The sequence below is a fragment of the Nerophis ophidion genome, linkage group LG20, assembly GCF_033978795.1.
Source record: "Nerophis ophidion isolate RoL-2023_Sa linkage group LG20, RoL_Noph_v1.0, whole genome shotgun sequence".
NCBI classification, from domain to species: Eukaryota; Metazoa; Chordata; class Actinopteri; order Syngnathiformes; family Syngnathidae; genus Nerophis; species Nerophis ophidion.
The window spans coordinates 43,939,254-43,958,536 of NC_084630.1; the positions used below are offsets into that span (position 1 = coordinate 43,939,254).

At 45.0% G+C, this 19,283-nt stretch overlaps 1 protein-coding gene across 1 annotated transcript in view; it reads left to right on the forward strand.

Moving 5' to 3' along the window:
- Window positions 1-6,898: 6,898 nt before the first annotated feature.
- LOC133539181 (somatostatin receptor type 5) overlaps window positions 6,899-19,283 on the forward strand; it is a 51,414-nt gene continuing 39,029 nt past the window's right edge. The window contains exon 1 of the mRNA XM_061881322.1: window positions 6,899-7,638. Within this exon, the coding sequence (XP_061737306.1) occupies window positions 7,111-7,638 (528 nt within the window). The 5' untranslated portion in view covers window positions 6,899-7,110. The remainder of the gene's footprint in view (window positions 7,639-19,283) is intronic.

Below are 19,283 nucleotides of genomic sequence, written 5' to 3' on the forward strand. Positions count from 1 at the left end.
CGTTAATCAATTCATGGTAAAGGGGAACATTATCACCAGACTATGTAAGCCTCAATATACAGTGGGGCAAAAAAGTATTTAGTCAGCCAGCGATTGTGCAAGTTCTCCCACTTCAAATGATGACAGAGGTCTGTAATTTTCATCATGAGTTACTGTGTAGAAATATGGGGAAATAATTACAAAAGTACACTTCATTCACTAACAGTGTTACAAAAAAGATCAGTTAGAATAATACATCATGTTGGATATAGAGAACATACAAACCCTTTATGTATTGAATCAAAGATACTGAAATTCCACAACATAGTGGAATTGCAAACAGCTAAGATTATACACAAAGCAAACTATAACCTGCTTCCCAAGAATATACAACAACTCTTCAATCAATCAATCAATGTTTACTTATATAGCCCTAAATCACTAGTGTCTCAAAGGGCTGCACAAACCACCACGACATCCTCGGTAGGCCCACATAAGGGCAAGGAAAACTCACACCCAGTGGGACATCGGTGACAATAATGACTATGAGAACCTTAGAGAGGAGGAAAGCAATGGATGTCGAGCGGGTCTAACATGATACTGTGAAAGTTCAATCCATAATGGATCCAACACAGTCGCGAGAGTCCAGTCCAGTGCGGATCCAACACAGCAGCGAGAGTCCCGTTCACAGCGGAGCCAGCAGGAAACCATCCCAAGAGGAGGCTGATCAGCAGCGCAGAGATGTCCCCAGCCGATACACAGGCGAGCAGTACATGGCCACCGGATCGGACCGGACTCCCTCCACAAAGGAGAGTGGGACATAGAAGAAAAAGAAAAGAAACGGCAGATCAACTGGTCTAAAAAGGGAGTCTATTTAAAGGCTAGAGCATACAAATGAGTTTTAAGGTGAGACTTAAATGCTTCTACTGAGGTGGCATCTCGAACTGTTACCAGGAGGGCATTCCAGAGTACTGGAGCCCGAAATGAAAAAGCTCTACAGCCCGCAGACTTTTTTTGGGCTTTGGGGATCACTAATAAATATAATCTTAGAGAAAAATTTAATTTAAAACATTTGTATGCACGTACAACACTTAAGACCTTCAGTATATCAGGATGTGGAATTAAATGATGGAATGGATTAAGCAAAGCAATCAAACAATGTACTAATATGATCCACTTCAAGAAACTCTTCAAACTGGAAGTGTTAACAAAGTACAAAAATGAAGAACCATGATAAACATTCTGATTTTACTCACTCATTCATTCTCAAAATAATCTGATTTATCTCATCGTATGGATTAAAATTTAAGCAATTATTTATTTATTTATTTATTTGTATTGTGATTACTTATTACTTATGGAGTATACATTGTGAATACATTGAGAACAGGAAGTGAACAAAAGTTTTAGCAACTGTTATGTAAAGAAAAGGGGTAGGATTAAATAAGCTCTGCTTCTTCCTCCTCCTTTTCGAACATGTTGAAAAGAGAAACTGGAAATTGTGATGTATCATGTTGTATGCATGCATGTTCCAAATATCAATCAATGTTTATTTATATAGCCCCAAATCACAAATGTCTCAAAGGACTGCACAAATCATTACGACTACAACATCCTCGGAAGAACCCACAAAAGGGCAAGGAAAACTCACACCCAGTGGGCAGGGAGAATTCACATCCAGTGGGACGCCAGTGACAATGCTGACTATGAGAAACCTTGGAGAGGACCTCAGATGTGGGCAACCCCCCCCCCCTCTAGGGGACCAAAAGCAATGGATGTCGAGCGGGTCTAACATGATACTGTGAAAGTTCAATCCATAGTGGCTCCAAGACAGCAGCGAGAGTCCCGTCCACAGGAAACCATCTCAAGCGGATCAGCAGCGTAGAGATGTCCCCAACCGATACAGGCGAGCGGTCCATCCTGGGTCCCGACGAGCGGTCCATCCTGGGTCTCGACTCTGGACAGTCAGTACTTCATCCATGGTCATCGGACCGGACCCCCTCCACAAGGGAGGGGGGGGACATAGGAGAAAGAAAAGAAGCGGCAGATCAACTGGTCTAAAAAGGAGGTCTATTTAAAGGCTAGAGTATACAGATGAGTTTTAAGGTGAGACTTAAATGCCTCAACTGAGGTAGCATCTCGAACTGTTACCGGGAGGGCATTCCAGAGTACTGGAGCCCGAACGGAAAACGCTCTATAGCCCGCAGACTTTTTTTGAGCTCTAGGAATCACTAATAAGCCGGAGTCTTTTGAACGCAGATTTCTTGCCGGGACATTGGTACAATACAATCGGGAAGATAGGCTGGAGCTAGACCGTGTAGTATTTTAAATAAACTCAAACTCAAACTCAAACTCAAACTAGGTACACTTCAACTGTGAGAGACAGAATCTGAAAAAAAAAAAAATCCAGGAATTCACATTGTAGGAATTTTAAAGAATTTATTTGTAAATTATGGTGGAAAATAAGTATTTGGTCAACCATTCAAAGTTCTCACTGATCGAAGGAGGTTTTGGCTCAAAATCTCACGATACATGGCCCCATTCATTCTTTCCTTAACACGGGTCAATCGTCCTGTGCCCTTAGCAGAAAAACAGCCCCAAACCATGATGTTTCCACCCCCATGCTTCACAGTAGGTATGGTGTTCTTGGGATGCAACTCAGTATTCTTCTTCCTCCAAACACGATTGATCCTTGAGACACACCGCATGTGATTTCAAAGGTATTTGAGGAGCATGTGTCCATACTTATTAAAACATTTCCGTCTGTAGAAAGGAAGTGAACCATTTGTGAACAGTACCAGAGAAGCCCACCAGGTGTTTCAGTCTATTCAAAAGAATGAGGTGATCTACTGTAGCAAAGACAGTACTAGACTTAGACTTAGACTTCCTTTTTATTGTCATTCAAATTTAAACTTTACAGTACAAATAAGAACACATTTTTGTTGCATTAGCTCTTGGTAGTGCATGATAAAACATTTAAAAAAAGCAATAAGTTGCAGATATAAATAAATAGATTACTGTACAGATAAATACATTGCACTTTTTCACATGCGTCCATGTTTATGGATGTATGTTATATTGTCTTTTTTATTCCAGCGAGTTAATCCATTTTGGGGGGAGTTGAGGGGATAATTGAATTATGATGCGTTCAAGAGTCTTACGGCCTGAGGGAAGAAGCTGTTACAGAACCTGGAGGTTCTGCTACGGAGGCTGCAGAACCTCTTCTTAAAGAGTCCAGCAGTGAAAACAGTCCTTGGTGGGGGTGGGAGGAGTCTTTGCAGATTTTCTGAGCCCTGGTCAGGCAGCGGCTTTTTGCGATCTCCTGGATAGGAGGAAGAGGAGTCCTGATAATCTTTCCCGCCATTCTCACCACTCTCTGGAGAGACTTCCAGTCTGAGGCATTGCAGGCTCCAGTCCAGACAGAGATGCTGTTGGTCAGCAGGTGGTCTCTATAGTGTCTCTGTAGAATGTGGTGATTGATTGATTGATACTTTTATTAGTAGATTGCACAGTACAGTACATATTCCGTACAATTGACCACCAAATGGTAACACCCGAATAAGTTTTTCAACTTGTTAATCAATTCATGGTGAGAATGGGGGGAGGGAGCTGTGCTCTTTTCATCCGACGCAAAAAGTGCATGCGCTGCTGAGCTCTTTTTACAAGAGCTCCGGTGTGTAGGGACCAGGTTATATTGTCAGTGATCTGCACCCCCAGGAACTTGGTGCTGCTTACCATCTCCCCCGTCGTTGATGAGGAGTGGAGCATGGCTGGACTGGTGCTTCCTGAAGTCAACAATGATCTCCTTGGTCTTGGCGACGTTCAGGACCAGGTTGTTGGTTCTGCACCAGTCAACCAGATGTTTCACCTCTTCCCTGTAGTCCATGTCGTTATTGTCACGGATGAGTGGACAGTAGATCCAGTAGAACCAAGTCTGACAGTTTTTGATAGTCAGCACTCAGCCTAAGATCGTTCACGATCTTTAAAAGGGCTCTGTACTGTGGTTCACCCAAAAACCAGACTGAAACTTCTCTAAAAGATTGCATTTATTAAAAAAAAAAATCATATAATTGTATAAAAAAAAGTATTTCTAAAATCTTACTTAAAAATGGTAAGTTTGATGCTGGCGAGTAATCATTAAAATTGTCAGCATCTAAATTGCTTCTTTCACCACCGCTTTTATAAAAGCAGCAAGAAAGACTCCCGTTTGAAGTGAGCAATTTGAGATGTTTAAAATCTCCTCTCTCAAAGAACCATAAAATATCCAAAACAAATTGGTTGGAATTGAATCTAAAATACATGTGGTGGGTTTTATTGTAGAAAAAACCCCCGTCAAGCATCTCACCATTAACCAGGAGAAAAACTCTCTGTTTCCTCAGGTAAAAACTGACACCCGGGTGGATTAAAAGCAGTGTGAGAAGATAAAATGTCACATCGAATGCCGTTTATCTTATCTCTGAAGTGGTCTGCAAACTGTTCACAAAGGGAGTGTTAGATTAGATTAGATTAGATAGTACTTTATTCATTCCGTCAGGAGAGTTCCTTCAGGAAAATTACAATTTTCAGCACAATCCCATTCAAGATCAGACAAACATTACAGGGAGACAGAACAGGATCGCTGACGGGTCTGCCGGCTTCCAGCGCCCCTTACAAAAAAAGATGAGATACAGGTAAACAAAGGGGGGGGAATAGAAGATTAAAATGGAAAAAAAAAAAATCAGGCCTTGGAGAGGGGGTGCAGACTGAGGCCAAGGGGAAAAAAAAAACAAAAAAACAAAAAACAACAACTCATAGCCATAGTACACATCCCTCTTCCATGTGTGTAAGAGGGAAACATCAAACATCAAAGAACACAGAGGACATTAAAGACATTAAAGCAGCAGATACAACCAGACACTTCTATGTGTAATTTCAGGTTCATTTTTATACTAAGCAAACTTGAAAAAAACCTGTCCGCGGACCTGATCCGGCCCTCGGGCCCCACGTTGGACACCCCCTGATCTGCGCACTAACGCACACAACATTGCACATGGCATGACGACACTCCCTGTGAGCTCATGTAACGTGGACCCCGACTCAAACCAGTTGAAAAACTTATTCGGGTGTTACCTTTTAGTGGTCAATTGTACGGGATATGCACGGTGGTACATGGGGTTAGTGCATGTGCCTCACAAAACAAAGGTCCTGAGTAGTCCTGGGTTCAAATCCAGGGTCGGGATCTTTCTGTGTGGAGTTTGCATGTTCTCCCCGTGACTGCGTGGGTTCCCTCCGGGTACTCCGGCTTCCTCCCACTTCCAAAGACATGCACCTGGGGATAGGTTGATTGGCAACACTAAATGGTCCCTAGTGTGTGAATGTTGTCTGTCTATCTGTGTTGGCCCTGCGATGAGGTGGTGACTTGTCCAGGGTGTACTTCGCCTTTCGCCCGAATGCAGCTGAGATAGGCTCCAGCACCCCCCGTGACCTCAAAAAGGGACAAACGGTAGGAAATGGATGGAGACTCTTTCAGACTCTTAACCCCCAAGACCTTGTGTTCATTTACTCTGTTTATAAACATCCAGCTAACTTCTATGTGTAATTTCAGGTTCATTTTTACACTAAGCAAACTCGAAAAAAACCTGTCTGCGGACCTGATCCGGCCCTCGGGCCGCACGTTGGACACCCCCTGATCAGCGCACTAACCCACACAACATTGCACATGGCATGACGACACTCCCTGTGAGCTCATGTAACGTGGACCCCGACTCAAACCAGTTGAAAAACTTATTCAGGTGTTACCTTTTAGTGGTCAATTGTACGGGATATGTACGGTGGTACATGGGGTTAGTGCATGTGCCTCACAAAACAAAGGTCCTGAGTAGTCCTGAGTTCAATCCCGGGCTCGGGATCTTTCTGTGTGGAGTTTGCATGTTCTCCCCGTGACTGCGTGGGTTCCCTCCGGGTACTCCGGCTTCCTCCCACTTCCAAAGACATGCACCTGGGGATAGGTTGATTGGCAACACTAAATTGGCCCTAGTGTGTGAATGTGAGTGTGAATGTTGTCTGTCTATCTGTGTTGGCCCTGTGATGAGGTGGTGACTTGTCCAGGGTGTACTCCACCTTCCCCCCGATTGTAGCTGAGATAGGCTCCAGCACCCCTTGCGACCCTAAAAAGGGACAAGCGGTAGAAGATGGATGGATGGATGTAGGGGATATGTACTGTACTGTGCAATCTACTAATAACATTTCCAATCAGCCATGGTTCCACAGTGGAGGAGAGGCAAGGTACAGTAAATGTTTTAAGCGCCACGGGCAGGGAAGGAGGCTTCACGGTGGCAGAGGGGTTAGTGCGTCTGCCTCACAATACGAAGGTCCTGCAGTCCTGGGTTCAAATCCAGGGTCGGGATCTTTCTGTGTGGAGTTTGCATGTTCTCCCCGTGACTGCGTGGGTTCCCTCCGGGTACTCCGGCTTCCTCCCACTTCCAAAGACATGCACCTGGGGATAGGCCCCTCCCACCTCCAAAGACATGCACCTGGGGATAGGCCCCTCCCACCTCCAAAGACATGCACCTGGGGATAGGCCCCTCCCACCTCCAAAGACATGCACCTGGGGATAGGCCCCTCCCACCTCCAAAGACATGCACCTGGGGATAGGTTGATTGGCAACACTAAATGGTCCCTAGTGTGTGAATGTTGTCTGTCTATCTGTGTTGGCCCTGCGATGAGGTGGCGACTTGTCCAGGGTGTACCCCGCCTTCCGCCCGATTGTAGCTGAGATAGGCGCCAGCGCCCCCCGCGACCCCGAAAGGGAATAAGCGGTAGAAAAATGGATGGATGGATGGATGGGCAGGGAAGGACAGTGCGCGTTCCGGAGGAGGATCCCTCCAACATGAGAGGACACCCCTGCTATAAAAGTGAGTGCGTGGAATGTGCGCACATAAACACGCACACTTGTACCTCCGCACTCTCAATATTCCACCGGATTGGCCGCGCGTAAATGGCGACGTTGACGCACGGCTGACTGGAAGGCAAAAACCCGGCTGCTGGTGGATATTCCACCTTTCTTACTGCGCATGCCCATTTTAATCAAGTCTCACGTTTTCCCCACGTGCCGTCAAGTCACTTTGTTTCCTCATTTTTTTAATACCAAGAATGGAAGATGCGGAGACCCAGAGCTGCTTTTCCGCAACTTGCGCCGTCAACAACGCGTCGGGCAACGTGTCCACGCACAGCGTCCCGTTCCACGGCAGCAGCACCCTGTTGACGGCGGTGATCTCCATCGCCGTGTTCGCCGTGGGTCTGGCGGGAAACAGCCTGGCCATCTACGTGTTGCTGTGCTGCGCCAAGATGAAGACGGTGACCAACATTTACATCCTCAACCTGGCCGTGGCGGACGAGCTGTACATCGTGGGACTGCCGTTTCTCACCACGCAGAACGTGCTCTCCTACTGGCCGTTCGGGTCCTTCCTGTGCCGGCTGGTCATGACCGCCGACTCCATGAACCAGTTCACCTCCATTTTCTGCCTCACCGTCATGTCCATAGACCGCTACCTGGCCGTGGTGCACCCGATCCGGAGCTCCAACTGGAGGCACCCACGGGTGGCAAAGGCGGTGAGCGCGGCGGTGTGGGCAGTTTCTTTCGTGGTGGTCCTGCCGGTGGTCATCTTCTCTGATGTGCAGGTAAGGACCTCCCCGGTTTGGGAAAATAAGTATGGCCGAACTTTTACCTGCCAGCAGGGGCGGATCCAGACTATTTTGAAAGGGGCTGGGGGGGCACCCAAGGAATGTTTAACATTTTGCAAAAATGCTTAAAGATACTTAAAGGCCTACTGAAAACCACTACTAGCCACCACGCAGTCTGATAGTTTGTACATAGCTCGGTTGGTAGAGTGGCCGTGCCAGCAACTTGAGGTTCGATTCCCGCTTGTGCCATCCTAGGTACTACCGTTGTGTCCTTGGGCAAGACACTTTACCCACCTGCTCCCAGTGCCACCCTCCATCCATCCATCCATTTTCTACCGCTTATTCCCTTTCGGGGGTGGCGGGGGGCGCTGGCGCCTATCTCAGCTACAATCGGGCGGAAGGCAGGGTACACCCTGGACAGGTCGCCACCTCATCGCAGGGCCAGTGCCACCCACACTGGTTTAAATGTAACTTAGGTATTGGGTGTCACTATGTAAAGCGCTTTGAGTCACTAGAGAAAAGTGCTATATAAATATAATTCACTATATAAATATAATTCACATCAATGATGAAATATTAACATTGCAACACATGCAAATACTGCCTTTTTAGTTTACTAAATAGATAGATAGATAGTACTTTATTGATTCCTTCAGGAGAGTTATTTCATCCATCCATTTTCTACCGCTTATTCCCTTTTGGGGTGGCAGGGGGCGCTGGCGCCTATCTCAGCTACAATCGGGCGGAAGGCGGGGTACACCCTGGACAAGTCGCCACAGATAGACAGACAACATTCACACTCACATTCACACACTAGGGCCAATTTAGTGTTGCCAATCAACCTATCCCCGGGTGCATGTCTTTGGAGGTGGGAGGGGCCTATCCCCAGGTGCATGTCTTTGGAAGTGGGAGGAAGCCGGAGTACCCGGAGGGAACCCACGCAGTCACGGGGAGAACATGCAAACTCCACACAGAAAGATCCCGAGCCCGGGATTGAACCCAGGACCTTTGTATTGTGAGGCAGACGCACTAACCCCTCTGCCGCCGTGAAGCCAGAGTTATTTCAGGAAAATTAAAATTCCAGCAGCAGTGTACAGAGTTGAGATCAATTTAAAAAAAAAAGTAAAAAGTAAATAATGGGGGTTTAAAAGGAAACAAAATAGAGAAATATTACAAAAAGAATAAAAACAACGGGACTAACAATATAACAGTAAAATAAGAATATAACAAGACAAAGTAGGCAGTAGTGACCATGTTATGAAAACGTATTGCACTGTTAATGTTTTGGATCCATTGTGGATTGAACTTTCACAGTATCATGTTAGACCCGCTCGACATCCATTGCTTTCCTCCTCTCCAAGGTTCTCATAGTCATTATTGTCACCGACGTCCCACTGGGTGTGAGTTTTCCTTGCCCTTATGTGGGCCTACCGAGGATGTCGTGGTGGTTTGTGCAGCCCTTTGAGACACTAGTGCTGATCCGCTTGAGATGGTTTCCTGTGGACGGGACTCTCACTGCTGTCTTGGAGCCACTATGGATTGAACTTTCACAGTATCATGTTAGACCCGCTCGACATCCATTGCTTTCGGTCCCCTAGAGGGGGGGGGGAAGTTGCCCACATCTGAGGTCCTCTCCAAGGTTTCTCATAGTCAGCATTGTCACTGGCGTCCCACTGGATGTGAATTCTCCCTGCCCACTGGGTGTGAGTTTTCCTTGCCCTTTTGTGGGTTCTTCCGAGGATGTTGTAGTCGTAATGATTTGTGCAGTCCTTTGAGACATTTGTGATTTGGGGCTATATAAATAAACATTGATTGATTGATTGATTGATAGTGATTTAGGGCTATATAAGTAAACATTGATTGATTGATTTTTGTTGTTGCATTTTTCTCGTTCAAAATGAATTGCCCATTTTTCAAACTTCCACAATTCCCACATTCTTCAACTGATTCGAACCATTCTACCTTCAACTCATTTTGGACATTCAAACTACCTTTTGTCCACATTCGACACATTTCCAGGAATTCACGTTTTTCTTTTTGGTAACCTATTTCCATCCTTAAGTTCCACTACTCCTGTCACATTTTTCAACACATTTCAACCGTTGCACACATGCAGAAAAAGGTGCAATTTTGAAGCAAAGTGGCAAGGTGTATTCATTCACTGTTACTGAAAGTACGATTTACCACGTTTCCTCGCTTACCTCGCACAAGAAACTGTTGTAATTGGCTCTCCAGCCTTCCCGGAGAACCTTCACTTCCCATATTTTTCTCTTTCCCGGGTTGCGGAAACGTATGCGATTGCTTCCTGTAGTCACGTGAGTGCCTTTTGACCAATCATTGAGGAGATCGCTTGAAACTGGGTTATACATACTCTCTCTATAGACCAGGGGTCTCAAACTCAATTTACCTGGGGGCCACTGAATGTAGAGTTTGGGTGAGGCTGGGCCGCAAGAAAAGATTCTCGCCGTGGAGTTAACAGTTACGGTAGCACAATTAGCCTTGAATGGGCTAACATCACGACTCACGTGTTACACGTCCGATTTGATCAGTCCTTCGGCGGAGTGCTTCGGAAGCTACCGGCCCGTTCATCTCCCCGGCGCCCGGGGAGGGAGCGAGCGAGCGAGACACACAAACAGAGAGAGAAAGAGAGCGACAGAGAGAGAGAGGGACGGAGGGAGGAAGAGCTTGTGCGGGTCTAGTGGAAAAACGGCAAAACGTTCCTCTGATTGCATCATGCAAGTGACGTCAATGTTTGGCCCTCGAGAGCCACATACCACACCGTGATTGGTAGATTCCTTCAGCTCCTCACCCATCGCTGTCAAGCGCCATTCATATAAAAGGCCCGCGGGCCGCGTGTCTGAGACCCCTGCTATAGACCATTTTGCCACTCGGGGTATGCGTGCGCCATCTAGCAGTAAGCCAACGAATCATTTCATTCAATAACCAAACACAGTGATACTGTTCAAACTGTGTGCAATGTAAAAGTGGTCAAATAAAACCTCTGCCTAGTTTTTAATGAATATTTAGGTCTACTACGTTACTGAATTTAATGTTGGTTATTATGGTGGTACACGGAGAATCAAGTGTCTTGTGAGGTGGTATTTGGTTTGAAAAAAATACAAATAAAATACAAAGCTTGAGAACCACTGCACTAAAACGAATTATTGACTTAATTTGTTTAAAACTAGCTTCCTAAAACACACCCAGAAATCAAAAATGTTTTGTTTGTAATTATTTTGTGTGGAGTTTGCATGTTCTCTCCGTGACTGCGTGGGTTCCCTTCCTCCCACCGCCGAAAACATGCACCTGGGGATAGGTTGATTGTCAACACTAAATGGTCCCTAGTGTGTGAATGTGAGTGTGAATGTTGTCTGTCTATCTGTGTTGGCCCTGCGATGAGGTGGTGACTTGTCCAGGGTGTACACCGCCTTCCGCCTGCTTGTAGCTGAGATAAGCACCAGCGACCCCAAAGGGAATAAGCGGTAGAAAATGGATGGATAGATGGATTCTGTGCGGAAAAAAACAAACTTAAATAACATTTACAGTAATTTACTGTAAAATATTTTTACCGCAATTTACTGTAATTGCAGAGCTTTGACCTTTTACACTTACCACTATAAGTGTAACTTCATAATTCTATTATTGGACCAAACAACAAATTTGTCTAGAGCAGGGGTTTCAAACGTACGGCTCGTGGGTCGGATCAGGCCCGCAAACAGGTTTTATCCAGCCTGCGGGATGAGTTTTGCCAAGTATAAAATTGAGCCAAAATGTTTGAATGAAAGAAAAATGTGTCCACTAGATGTCGCACTAGCAATTATTTGTATCTTTGTAGAATTTGCTACATATGTAAAAAAAAATAAACCACATGATTTTAGAGCACCAGTTGAGGAAAATTAGCAAACTACATAAATACCATCCTGTAAGTTGATTTTGATATTATTTTTCTATCTTGATAGATTAAAAATGAACACCAATGAGTCGACAGATGAACATCATCACAAAATGTTTTCAGAAAGTATAAATAAGTGCAAATAAAGATAGAATACTATTAACTGCAATATGTAAGTGTAAAAAAAACCTCAACAACATTATGATTTGTACATTTTCAGAATGTGCTTGTTCTATTTTTAAAGAAAATAAACAATCTGAAGTTGTCTTTACTTTTAAGTTATCGTGCCGTGATTTTACCAGTTTGGCCCACTTGGGAGTAGATTTTTCTCCATGTGGCCCCCGATCTATAATGAGTTTGACACCTCTGGTCTATCCATCCATCCATCCAGCATCTTCCGCTTATCCGAGGTCGGGTCGCGGGGTCAACAGCCTAAGCAGGGAAGCCCAGACTTCCCTCTCCCCAGCCACTTCGTCTAGCTCTTCCCGGGGGATCCCGAGGCGTTCCCAGGCCAGCCGGGAGACATAGTCTTCCCAACGTGTCCTGGGTCTTCCCCGTGGCCTCCTACCGGTTGGACGTGCCCTAAACACCTCCCTAGGGAGGCGTTCGGGTGGCATCCTGACCAGATGCCCGAACCACCTCATCTGGCTCCTCTCGATGTGAAGGAGCAGCGGCTTTACTTTGAGTTCCTCCCGGATGGCAGAGCTTCTCACCCTATCTCTAAGGGAGAGACCCGCCACCCGGCGGAGGAAACTCATTTGGGCCGCTTGTACCCGTGATCTTATCCTTTCGGTCATGACCCAAAGCTCATGACCATAGGTGAGGATGGGAACGTAGATCGACCGGTAAATTGAGAGCTTTGCCTTCCGGCTCAGCTCCTTCTTCACCACAACGGATCGATACAACGTCCGCATTACTGAAGACGCCGCACCGATCCGCCTGTCGATCTCACGATCCACTCTTCCCCCACTCGTGAACAAGACTCCTAGGTACTTGAACTCCTCCACTTGGGGCAGGGTCTCCTCCCCAACCCGGAGATGGCACTCCACCCTTTTCCGGGCGAGAACCATGGACCTCTGGTCTAGAGCCACAAAAAATTAAAAGCTTAATATGAGCTTTATAATGATGGCAACACATGCTGTAAGTGTCTATATTAGCTACATTAGCCTACTATCAAAATGACTGAGCATTTGTAATTAAACGTTTATTTTCCCTGCGGCGCATCCTGGAGAGAATGACGCACCCCGTGACTACTCTGCTTGTCGATGGTGCTTTAAGTTCAACTTCCATTACAATATTGATCTATTTAGTTTTGTTGCGTTGATGAAATTATACAAATACAATAAAGAAATCAGATTTCTGATGTCATTTTTATTTTGAGGTTTCGAAAAACAACAAAATTGAAGATGCATAACAGGATTCTCATGGCTGCATTACAGCGTTGTTTGTTCAATATCGATCACATCACATGACTCATCACTGGCAATTGAGAAGGCTGGAGCTGCACTCGATTTGCTGATTGGTGATGTTGCTGCCATTTTAATCGCCCTTTCTTTCACTGTCTTATTCCAAGTAATAAGAAAATGTAAATGCCTGACTTACCTATCAGAGAGGAAATGAGCAAGTTTGGCGTCAGATGAAAAAATATTCTCCGACTTCAATCGTCTCCATCTTTCAAAGGCATCTCCGATACAAATCCTCGTTTTGTTCCTGGCATTGTCATGAATAAGTTGAGAATCGCCTTTTACATTTACTAAGGTCTGACATGTTTAGTAACTTTACCGGTGGCAGTAGCTCAACAAAGGTGGCAGTGCATAACTGGCAGCCTGGATGTGACACACTGACTGACTTTTTAATTGGTCAGTTGGGAGTTGTGGAGCTTTGAAGAATGTCCCATTGATTTCAGTGGGAATTTCCCCAAAATTTGGGAATTCCGGAAAAGCGGAATTTTTTTGAAAATGTAAAAAACTTGAATGGTCTGAATGAGTTCAAATGGTTGGTGGTGGACTTTTTCAAATTGGTCAAGAAATGTTGAAGTAGTAACATTTGGAATTGAGAAATGGTATTACGGAATTCCTGGAATTTTGGAAATACCGGGAATTTTTCCAGTTAAAAAAAAAGTTTTTTGTCCTAACCCATAGGTTTGCAGCTATTACAGTTTCAACTCTTCTGGGAAGGCTGTCCACAAGGTTGCGGAGTGTGTTTATAGGAATTTTCGACCATTGTCCCGAAAGCGCATTGGTGAGGTCCCAAACTAATGTTGGTCGAGAAAGCCTGGCTCTCAATCTCTGTTCTAAGTCATCCCAAAGGTGTTCTATCACAGTGGTCTCCAACCACCGGGCCGTGGACCAGTACCGGGCCGCACAAGAAATATATATATATATATATTTTTTTTAATTATTAAATCAACATAAAAAACACACTATTTACATTATATATCAATATAGATCAATACAGTCTGCAGGGATACAGTCCATAAGCACACATGATTGTATTTCTTTATGAAAACAACAACAACAAAAATCCCCCCGGTCCGTGGAACAAATTTTAAAGCGTTGACCGGTCCGCAGTTAAAAAAAAGTTGGGGACCACTGTTCTATCGGGTTCAGGTCAGGACTCTGTGCAGGCCAGTCAAGTTCATCCACACCAGACTCTGTCCTCCATGGCTTTATGGACCTTGCTTTGTGCACTGATGCACAGTCATGTTGGAAGAGGAAGGGACCCGCTTTAAACTGTTCCCACAAGGTTGGGAGCATGGAATTGTCCAAAATGTTTTGGTATCCTAGAGCTTTCAAAGTTCCTTTCACTGGAATTGAGGGGCCACGCCCAACTCCTGAAAAACAACCCCACACCATAATTCTTCCTCCACAAAATTTCACACTCGGCACAATGCAGTCCGAAATGTAGCGTTCTCCTGGCAACCTCAAAACCCAGACTGGTCCATCCAGATGGAAAAGTGTGATTCATCATTCCAGAGAAGGCATCTCCACTGCTCTAGAGTCCAGTGGCCATACTTTACACCCCTTCATCCGACGCTTTACATGGGACTTGATGATGTATGGCTTAGATGCAGCTGCTCGACCATGGAAACCCATTCCATGAAGCTCTCTGCGTACTGTGTGTGGGTTAATTAGAGGGTCACATGCAGTTTGGAGCTCTGTAGCAACTGACTGTGCAGAAAGTCTTTCCACTACGCGCTTCAGACCCCTCTCTCTGACAGTTTACGTGGCCTACCACTTTGTGGCTGAGTTGCTGTTGTTCCCAAACTCATCCATTTTCTACCGCTTATTCCCTTTGGGGTCGCGGGGGGTGCTGGTGCCTATCTCAGTTACAATCAGGTGGAAGGCGGGGTACAATTCGCCACCTCCTCGCAGGGCCCCCAAACTCATCCATTTTCTCATAATAAAGCCGACAGTTGATTTTGGAAAGTGAGGAAATTCCAAGACTGGATTTGTTGCACAGGTGGCAGGCATCCTATGACAGTTCCACGCTGGAAAACACTCAGCTCCTGAGAGCGGCCCATTCTTTCACAAATGTTTGTAGAAACAGTCTCCATGCCTTAGTGCTTGATTGTATACACCTGTGGTCGGGCCAAGTGATTAGGTACACCTGATTCTGATCATTTGGATGGGTGGCCAAATACTTTTGGCAACATAGTGTATCAGAGCACCTATTTTCGGACTTCAAAAACTAAACCGAGATAATACAGAACATTACAGACATAGTTCTCTCCGCGAAGACAGTGAAAGAAAGGGCCATTAAAATGGCAGCAACATCACCAATCAGCAAATCGAGTGCAGCTGCAGCATTCTCCATTGCCTGTGATGCAGTCATGTGATGTGATCGATATTGAACAGACAGCGCTGTGATGCAGTCATGTGACTCCATGTGTTGCCTTCTTTATAAGGCTTACCGTATTTCTTTGAATTGCCGCCGGGGCGCTAATGAATTTAAAACCTCTTGATTTGATTTGATTTGATAGTACTTTATTTATTCCGTCAGGAGAGTTCCTTCAGGAAAATTAAAATTTTCAGCACAATCCCATTCAAGTTTAGACAAACATTACAGGGAGACAGAACAGGATCGCTGACGGGTCTGCCGGCTTCCAGCGCCCCTTACAAAAAAGATGAGATAAAGGTAAACAAAGGGGAGGGGGGGGGGGGAGAAAAAAATAGAAGATTAAAATAAAATTTAAAAAATCGGTCTTTGCCTGGGCCCTGGAGAGGAGGTGCAGACTGAGGCCAAGGGAAAAAAACAAATAAATAAAAACAAAACAAAAAATAAATAAATAAACAAAAAAACAAAAAACAAACAAAAAAACAACTCATAACCATGGTACACATCCCTCTTCCATGTGTGTAAGAGGGAAACATCAAACATCAAAGAACACAGAGGACATTAAAGACATTAAAGCAGCAGATACAACCAGACACTTCTACATACAGCTATGAATAGAAAGTAAAAGAAACATATCCACTGTGGTGGCCTCTGCGGTGTTCCACGCCATCGTCTGCTGGGGAGGAGGGAGCATGGCCACAGACAGGAGCAGACCCAACAAAGCAACCAAGACAGCCGACTCCACTCTCGGCCAGTGTCCAGTCCGCATGGATGAGCGAGGATACGTCCAAGGAGACTGAGGTGTCCGACACCTGCTCACCCAGCCAAGACACCACAAAGCCTCTCCGTCCCAGCGCTCAGTGCTAGCTCCGCAGCCCTGTCCCCTCATCCGCATCTCCTCCAGTCCCTCCAAACAAACTCCGGTGTAGCAGAGACCCAGCAGCTGGTCTCCATGGCCAAAAGGCTCCCGGGAGGCAGATCCAGAAGTCCACAAAAAAAGCACCACAGAGGTCATGAAAGTGCCACCCCTTGTCACACAGTCCCAAAGGGTCCCGGACCAAAATGCAAAAAAATATAATAAGACATGAAAACAAGAGGGAAACACAAAAGGATGACACAAGAGGACAGAGCTCCTGCCTACAGCAGCCACTACAGCAGCGCCATCTTGGAAAAAAAAATAAAATAAAATAAAAAAACTCACTCCTGCGCTTACCAAAGGCATGCGGTAAAAGTAAGCATGCGCTAATTATTTTAAAACCTCTTCTCACTCCGGCACTTACCAAAGGCATGCAGTAAAAATTTGAGTGTGGTGTAAGCTTGGATCTTCAATCCCACTGAATAGCTCTTAATCTTCTTCCCTTTATGCGATTACCGGTATTGAAATCACTGCGATGAGGTGGCGACTTGTCCAGGGTGTACCCTGCCTTCCGCCCGATTGTAGCTGAGATAGGCGCCAGCGCCCCCCGCGACCTCAAAAGGGAATAAGCGGTAGAAAATGGATGGATGGATGGTATTGAAATCAGCCTCCTCCATTTTGAAAATGATGACAGGGGAAGTGTCACTCGTGACGTCACCAGGCGGTGATACTAAGCATGCGCTAATTATTTTGCAAAGCGAGTTTGACCCGGCAGTAATTCAAGACAGGCGCATACTACATGCCCTGCGGTAATTCAATTCAATTAGGCTTTTATTTTTTTTGGGCTCTAGACCACGGGTGTCATAACTCATTTTAGATCGGGGGCCACATGGAGAAAAATCTACTCCCAGGTGGGCCGGACTGGTAAAATCATGGCGCGATAACTTAAAAATAAAGACAACTTCAGATAGTTGTTTTTTTTTTTTGTTTAAAATAGTGAAGTGAATTATATTTATATAGCGCTTTTCTCTAGTGACTCAAAGCGCTTTACATAGTGAAACCCAATATCTAAGTTACATTTAAACCAGTGTGGGTGGCACTGGGAGCAGGTGGGTAAAGTGTCTTGCCCAAGGACACAACGGCAGTGACTAGGATGACGGAAGCGGGAATCGGACCTGGAAACCTCAAGTCGCTGGCACGGCCGCTCTACCAACCGATCTATGCCGCCCTAAATAGAACAAGCACATTCTGAAAATGTACAAATCATAATGTTGCTGAATTTTTTTTTACACTTACATATTGCGGGTAATAGTATTCTATCTTTATTTATCGTTGTTGATACTTTCTGAATAAATGATGTGATAATGTTCATCAGTCGACTCATTGGTGTTCATTTTCAATCTATCAATCAATCAATCAATCAATGTTTATTTATATAGCCCCAAATCACAAATGTCTCAAAGGACTGCACAAATCATTACGACTACAACATCCTCGGAAGAACCCACAAAAGGGCAAGGAAAACTCACACCCAGTGGGCAGGGAGAATTCACATCCAGTGGGACGCTAGTGACAATGCTGACTATGAGAAACCTTGGAGAGGACCTCAGATGTGGGCAACCCCCCCCCTCTAGGGGACCGAAAGCAATGGATGTTGAGCGGGTCTAACATGATACTGTGAAAGTTCAATCCATAGTGGCTCCAAGACAGCAGCGAGAGTCCCGTCCACAGGAAACCATCTCAAGCGGATCAGCAGCGTAGAGATGTCCCCAACCGATACAGGCGAGCGGTCCAAGATATAAAAAAATAATATCAAAATCAACTTACAGGATGTTATTTGTGTAGTTTGCTCATTTTCCTCGACTGGTGCACTAACATCATGTGTTTTTTTTACATATGGAACATCATCTACAAAGATACAAAGAATTGCCATTGCGACATCTAGTGGACACATTTTGAACAGCAGTTTCTTTCATTTAAAAATTTCGGCTCAATTTTATACTTAGCCAACTCACCCCGCGGGCCGGATAAAACCTGTTTGCGGACCTGGGCCGTACATTTGACACCACTGCTCTAGAGAAATTAGTTTTTTGGTCCAATATGGCTCTTTCAACATTTTGGGTTGCCGACCCCTGGTGTAGCCTACAGGCAGACCTTGGTAACATGTCTCCTCTTTAGTTTTGGCCGTACATGTACATGTCTAGCATTAAAAGATTACAGTTGGTACAAAATGCGGCTGCTAGACTTTTGACAAGAACAAGAAAGTTTGATCACATTACGCCTGTACTGTATATACCTTTATATACATATATACATACATATATACCTGTACTGTATATACCTTTATATACATATATACATACATATATACCTATACTGTATATACCTTTATATACATATATACATACATATATACCTATACTGTATATACCTTTATATACATATATACATACATATATACCTATACTGTATATACCTTTATATACATATATACATACATATATACCTATACTGGCTCACCTGCACTGGCTTCCTGTGCACTTAAGATGTGACTTTAAGGTTTTACTACTTACGTATAAAATACTACACGGTCTAGCTCCATCCTATCTTGCCGATTGTATTGTACCATATGTCCCGGCAAGAAATCTGCGTTCAAAGGACTCCGGCTTATTAGTGATTCCCAAAGCCCAAAAAAAGTCTGCGGGCTATAGAGCGTTTTCCGTTCGGGCTCCAGTACTCTGGAATGCCCTCCCGGTAACAGTTCGAGAGGCCACCTCAGTAGAAGCATTTAAGTCTCACCTTAAAACTCATCTGTATACTCTAACCTTTAATTAGACTCCCTTTTTAGACCAGTTGATCTGCCGTTTCTTTTCTTTTTCTTCTATGTCCCACTCTCCCTTGTGGAGGGGGTCCGGTCCGATCCTGTGGCCATGTACTGCTTGCCTGTGTATCGGCTGGGGACATCTCTGCGATGCTGATCCGCCTCCGCTTGGGATGGTTTCCTGCTGGCTCCGCTGTGAACGGGACTCTCGCTGCTGTGTTGGATCCGCTTTGGAC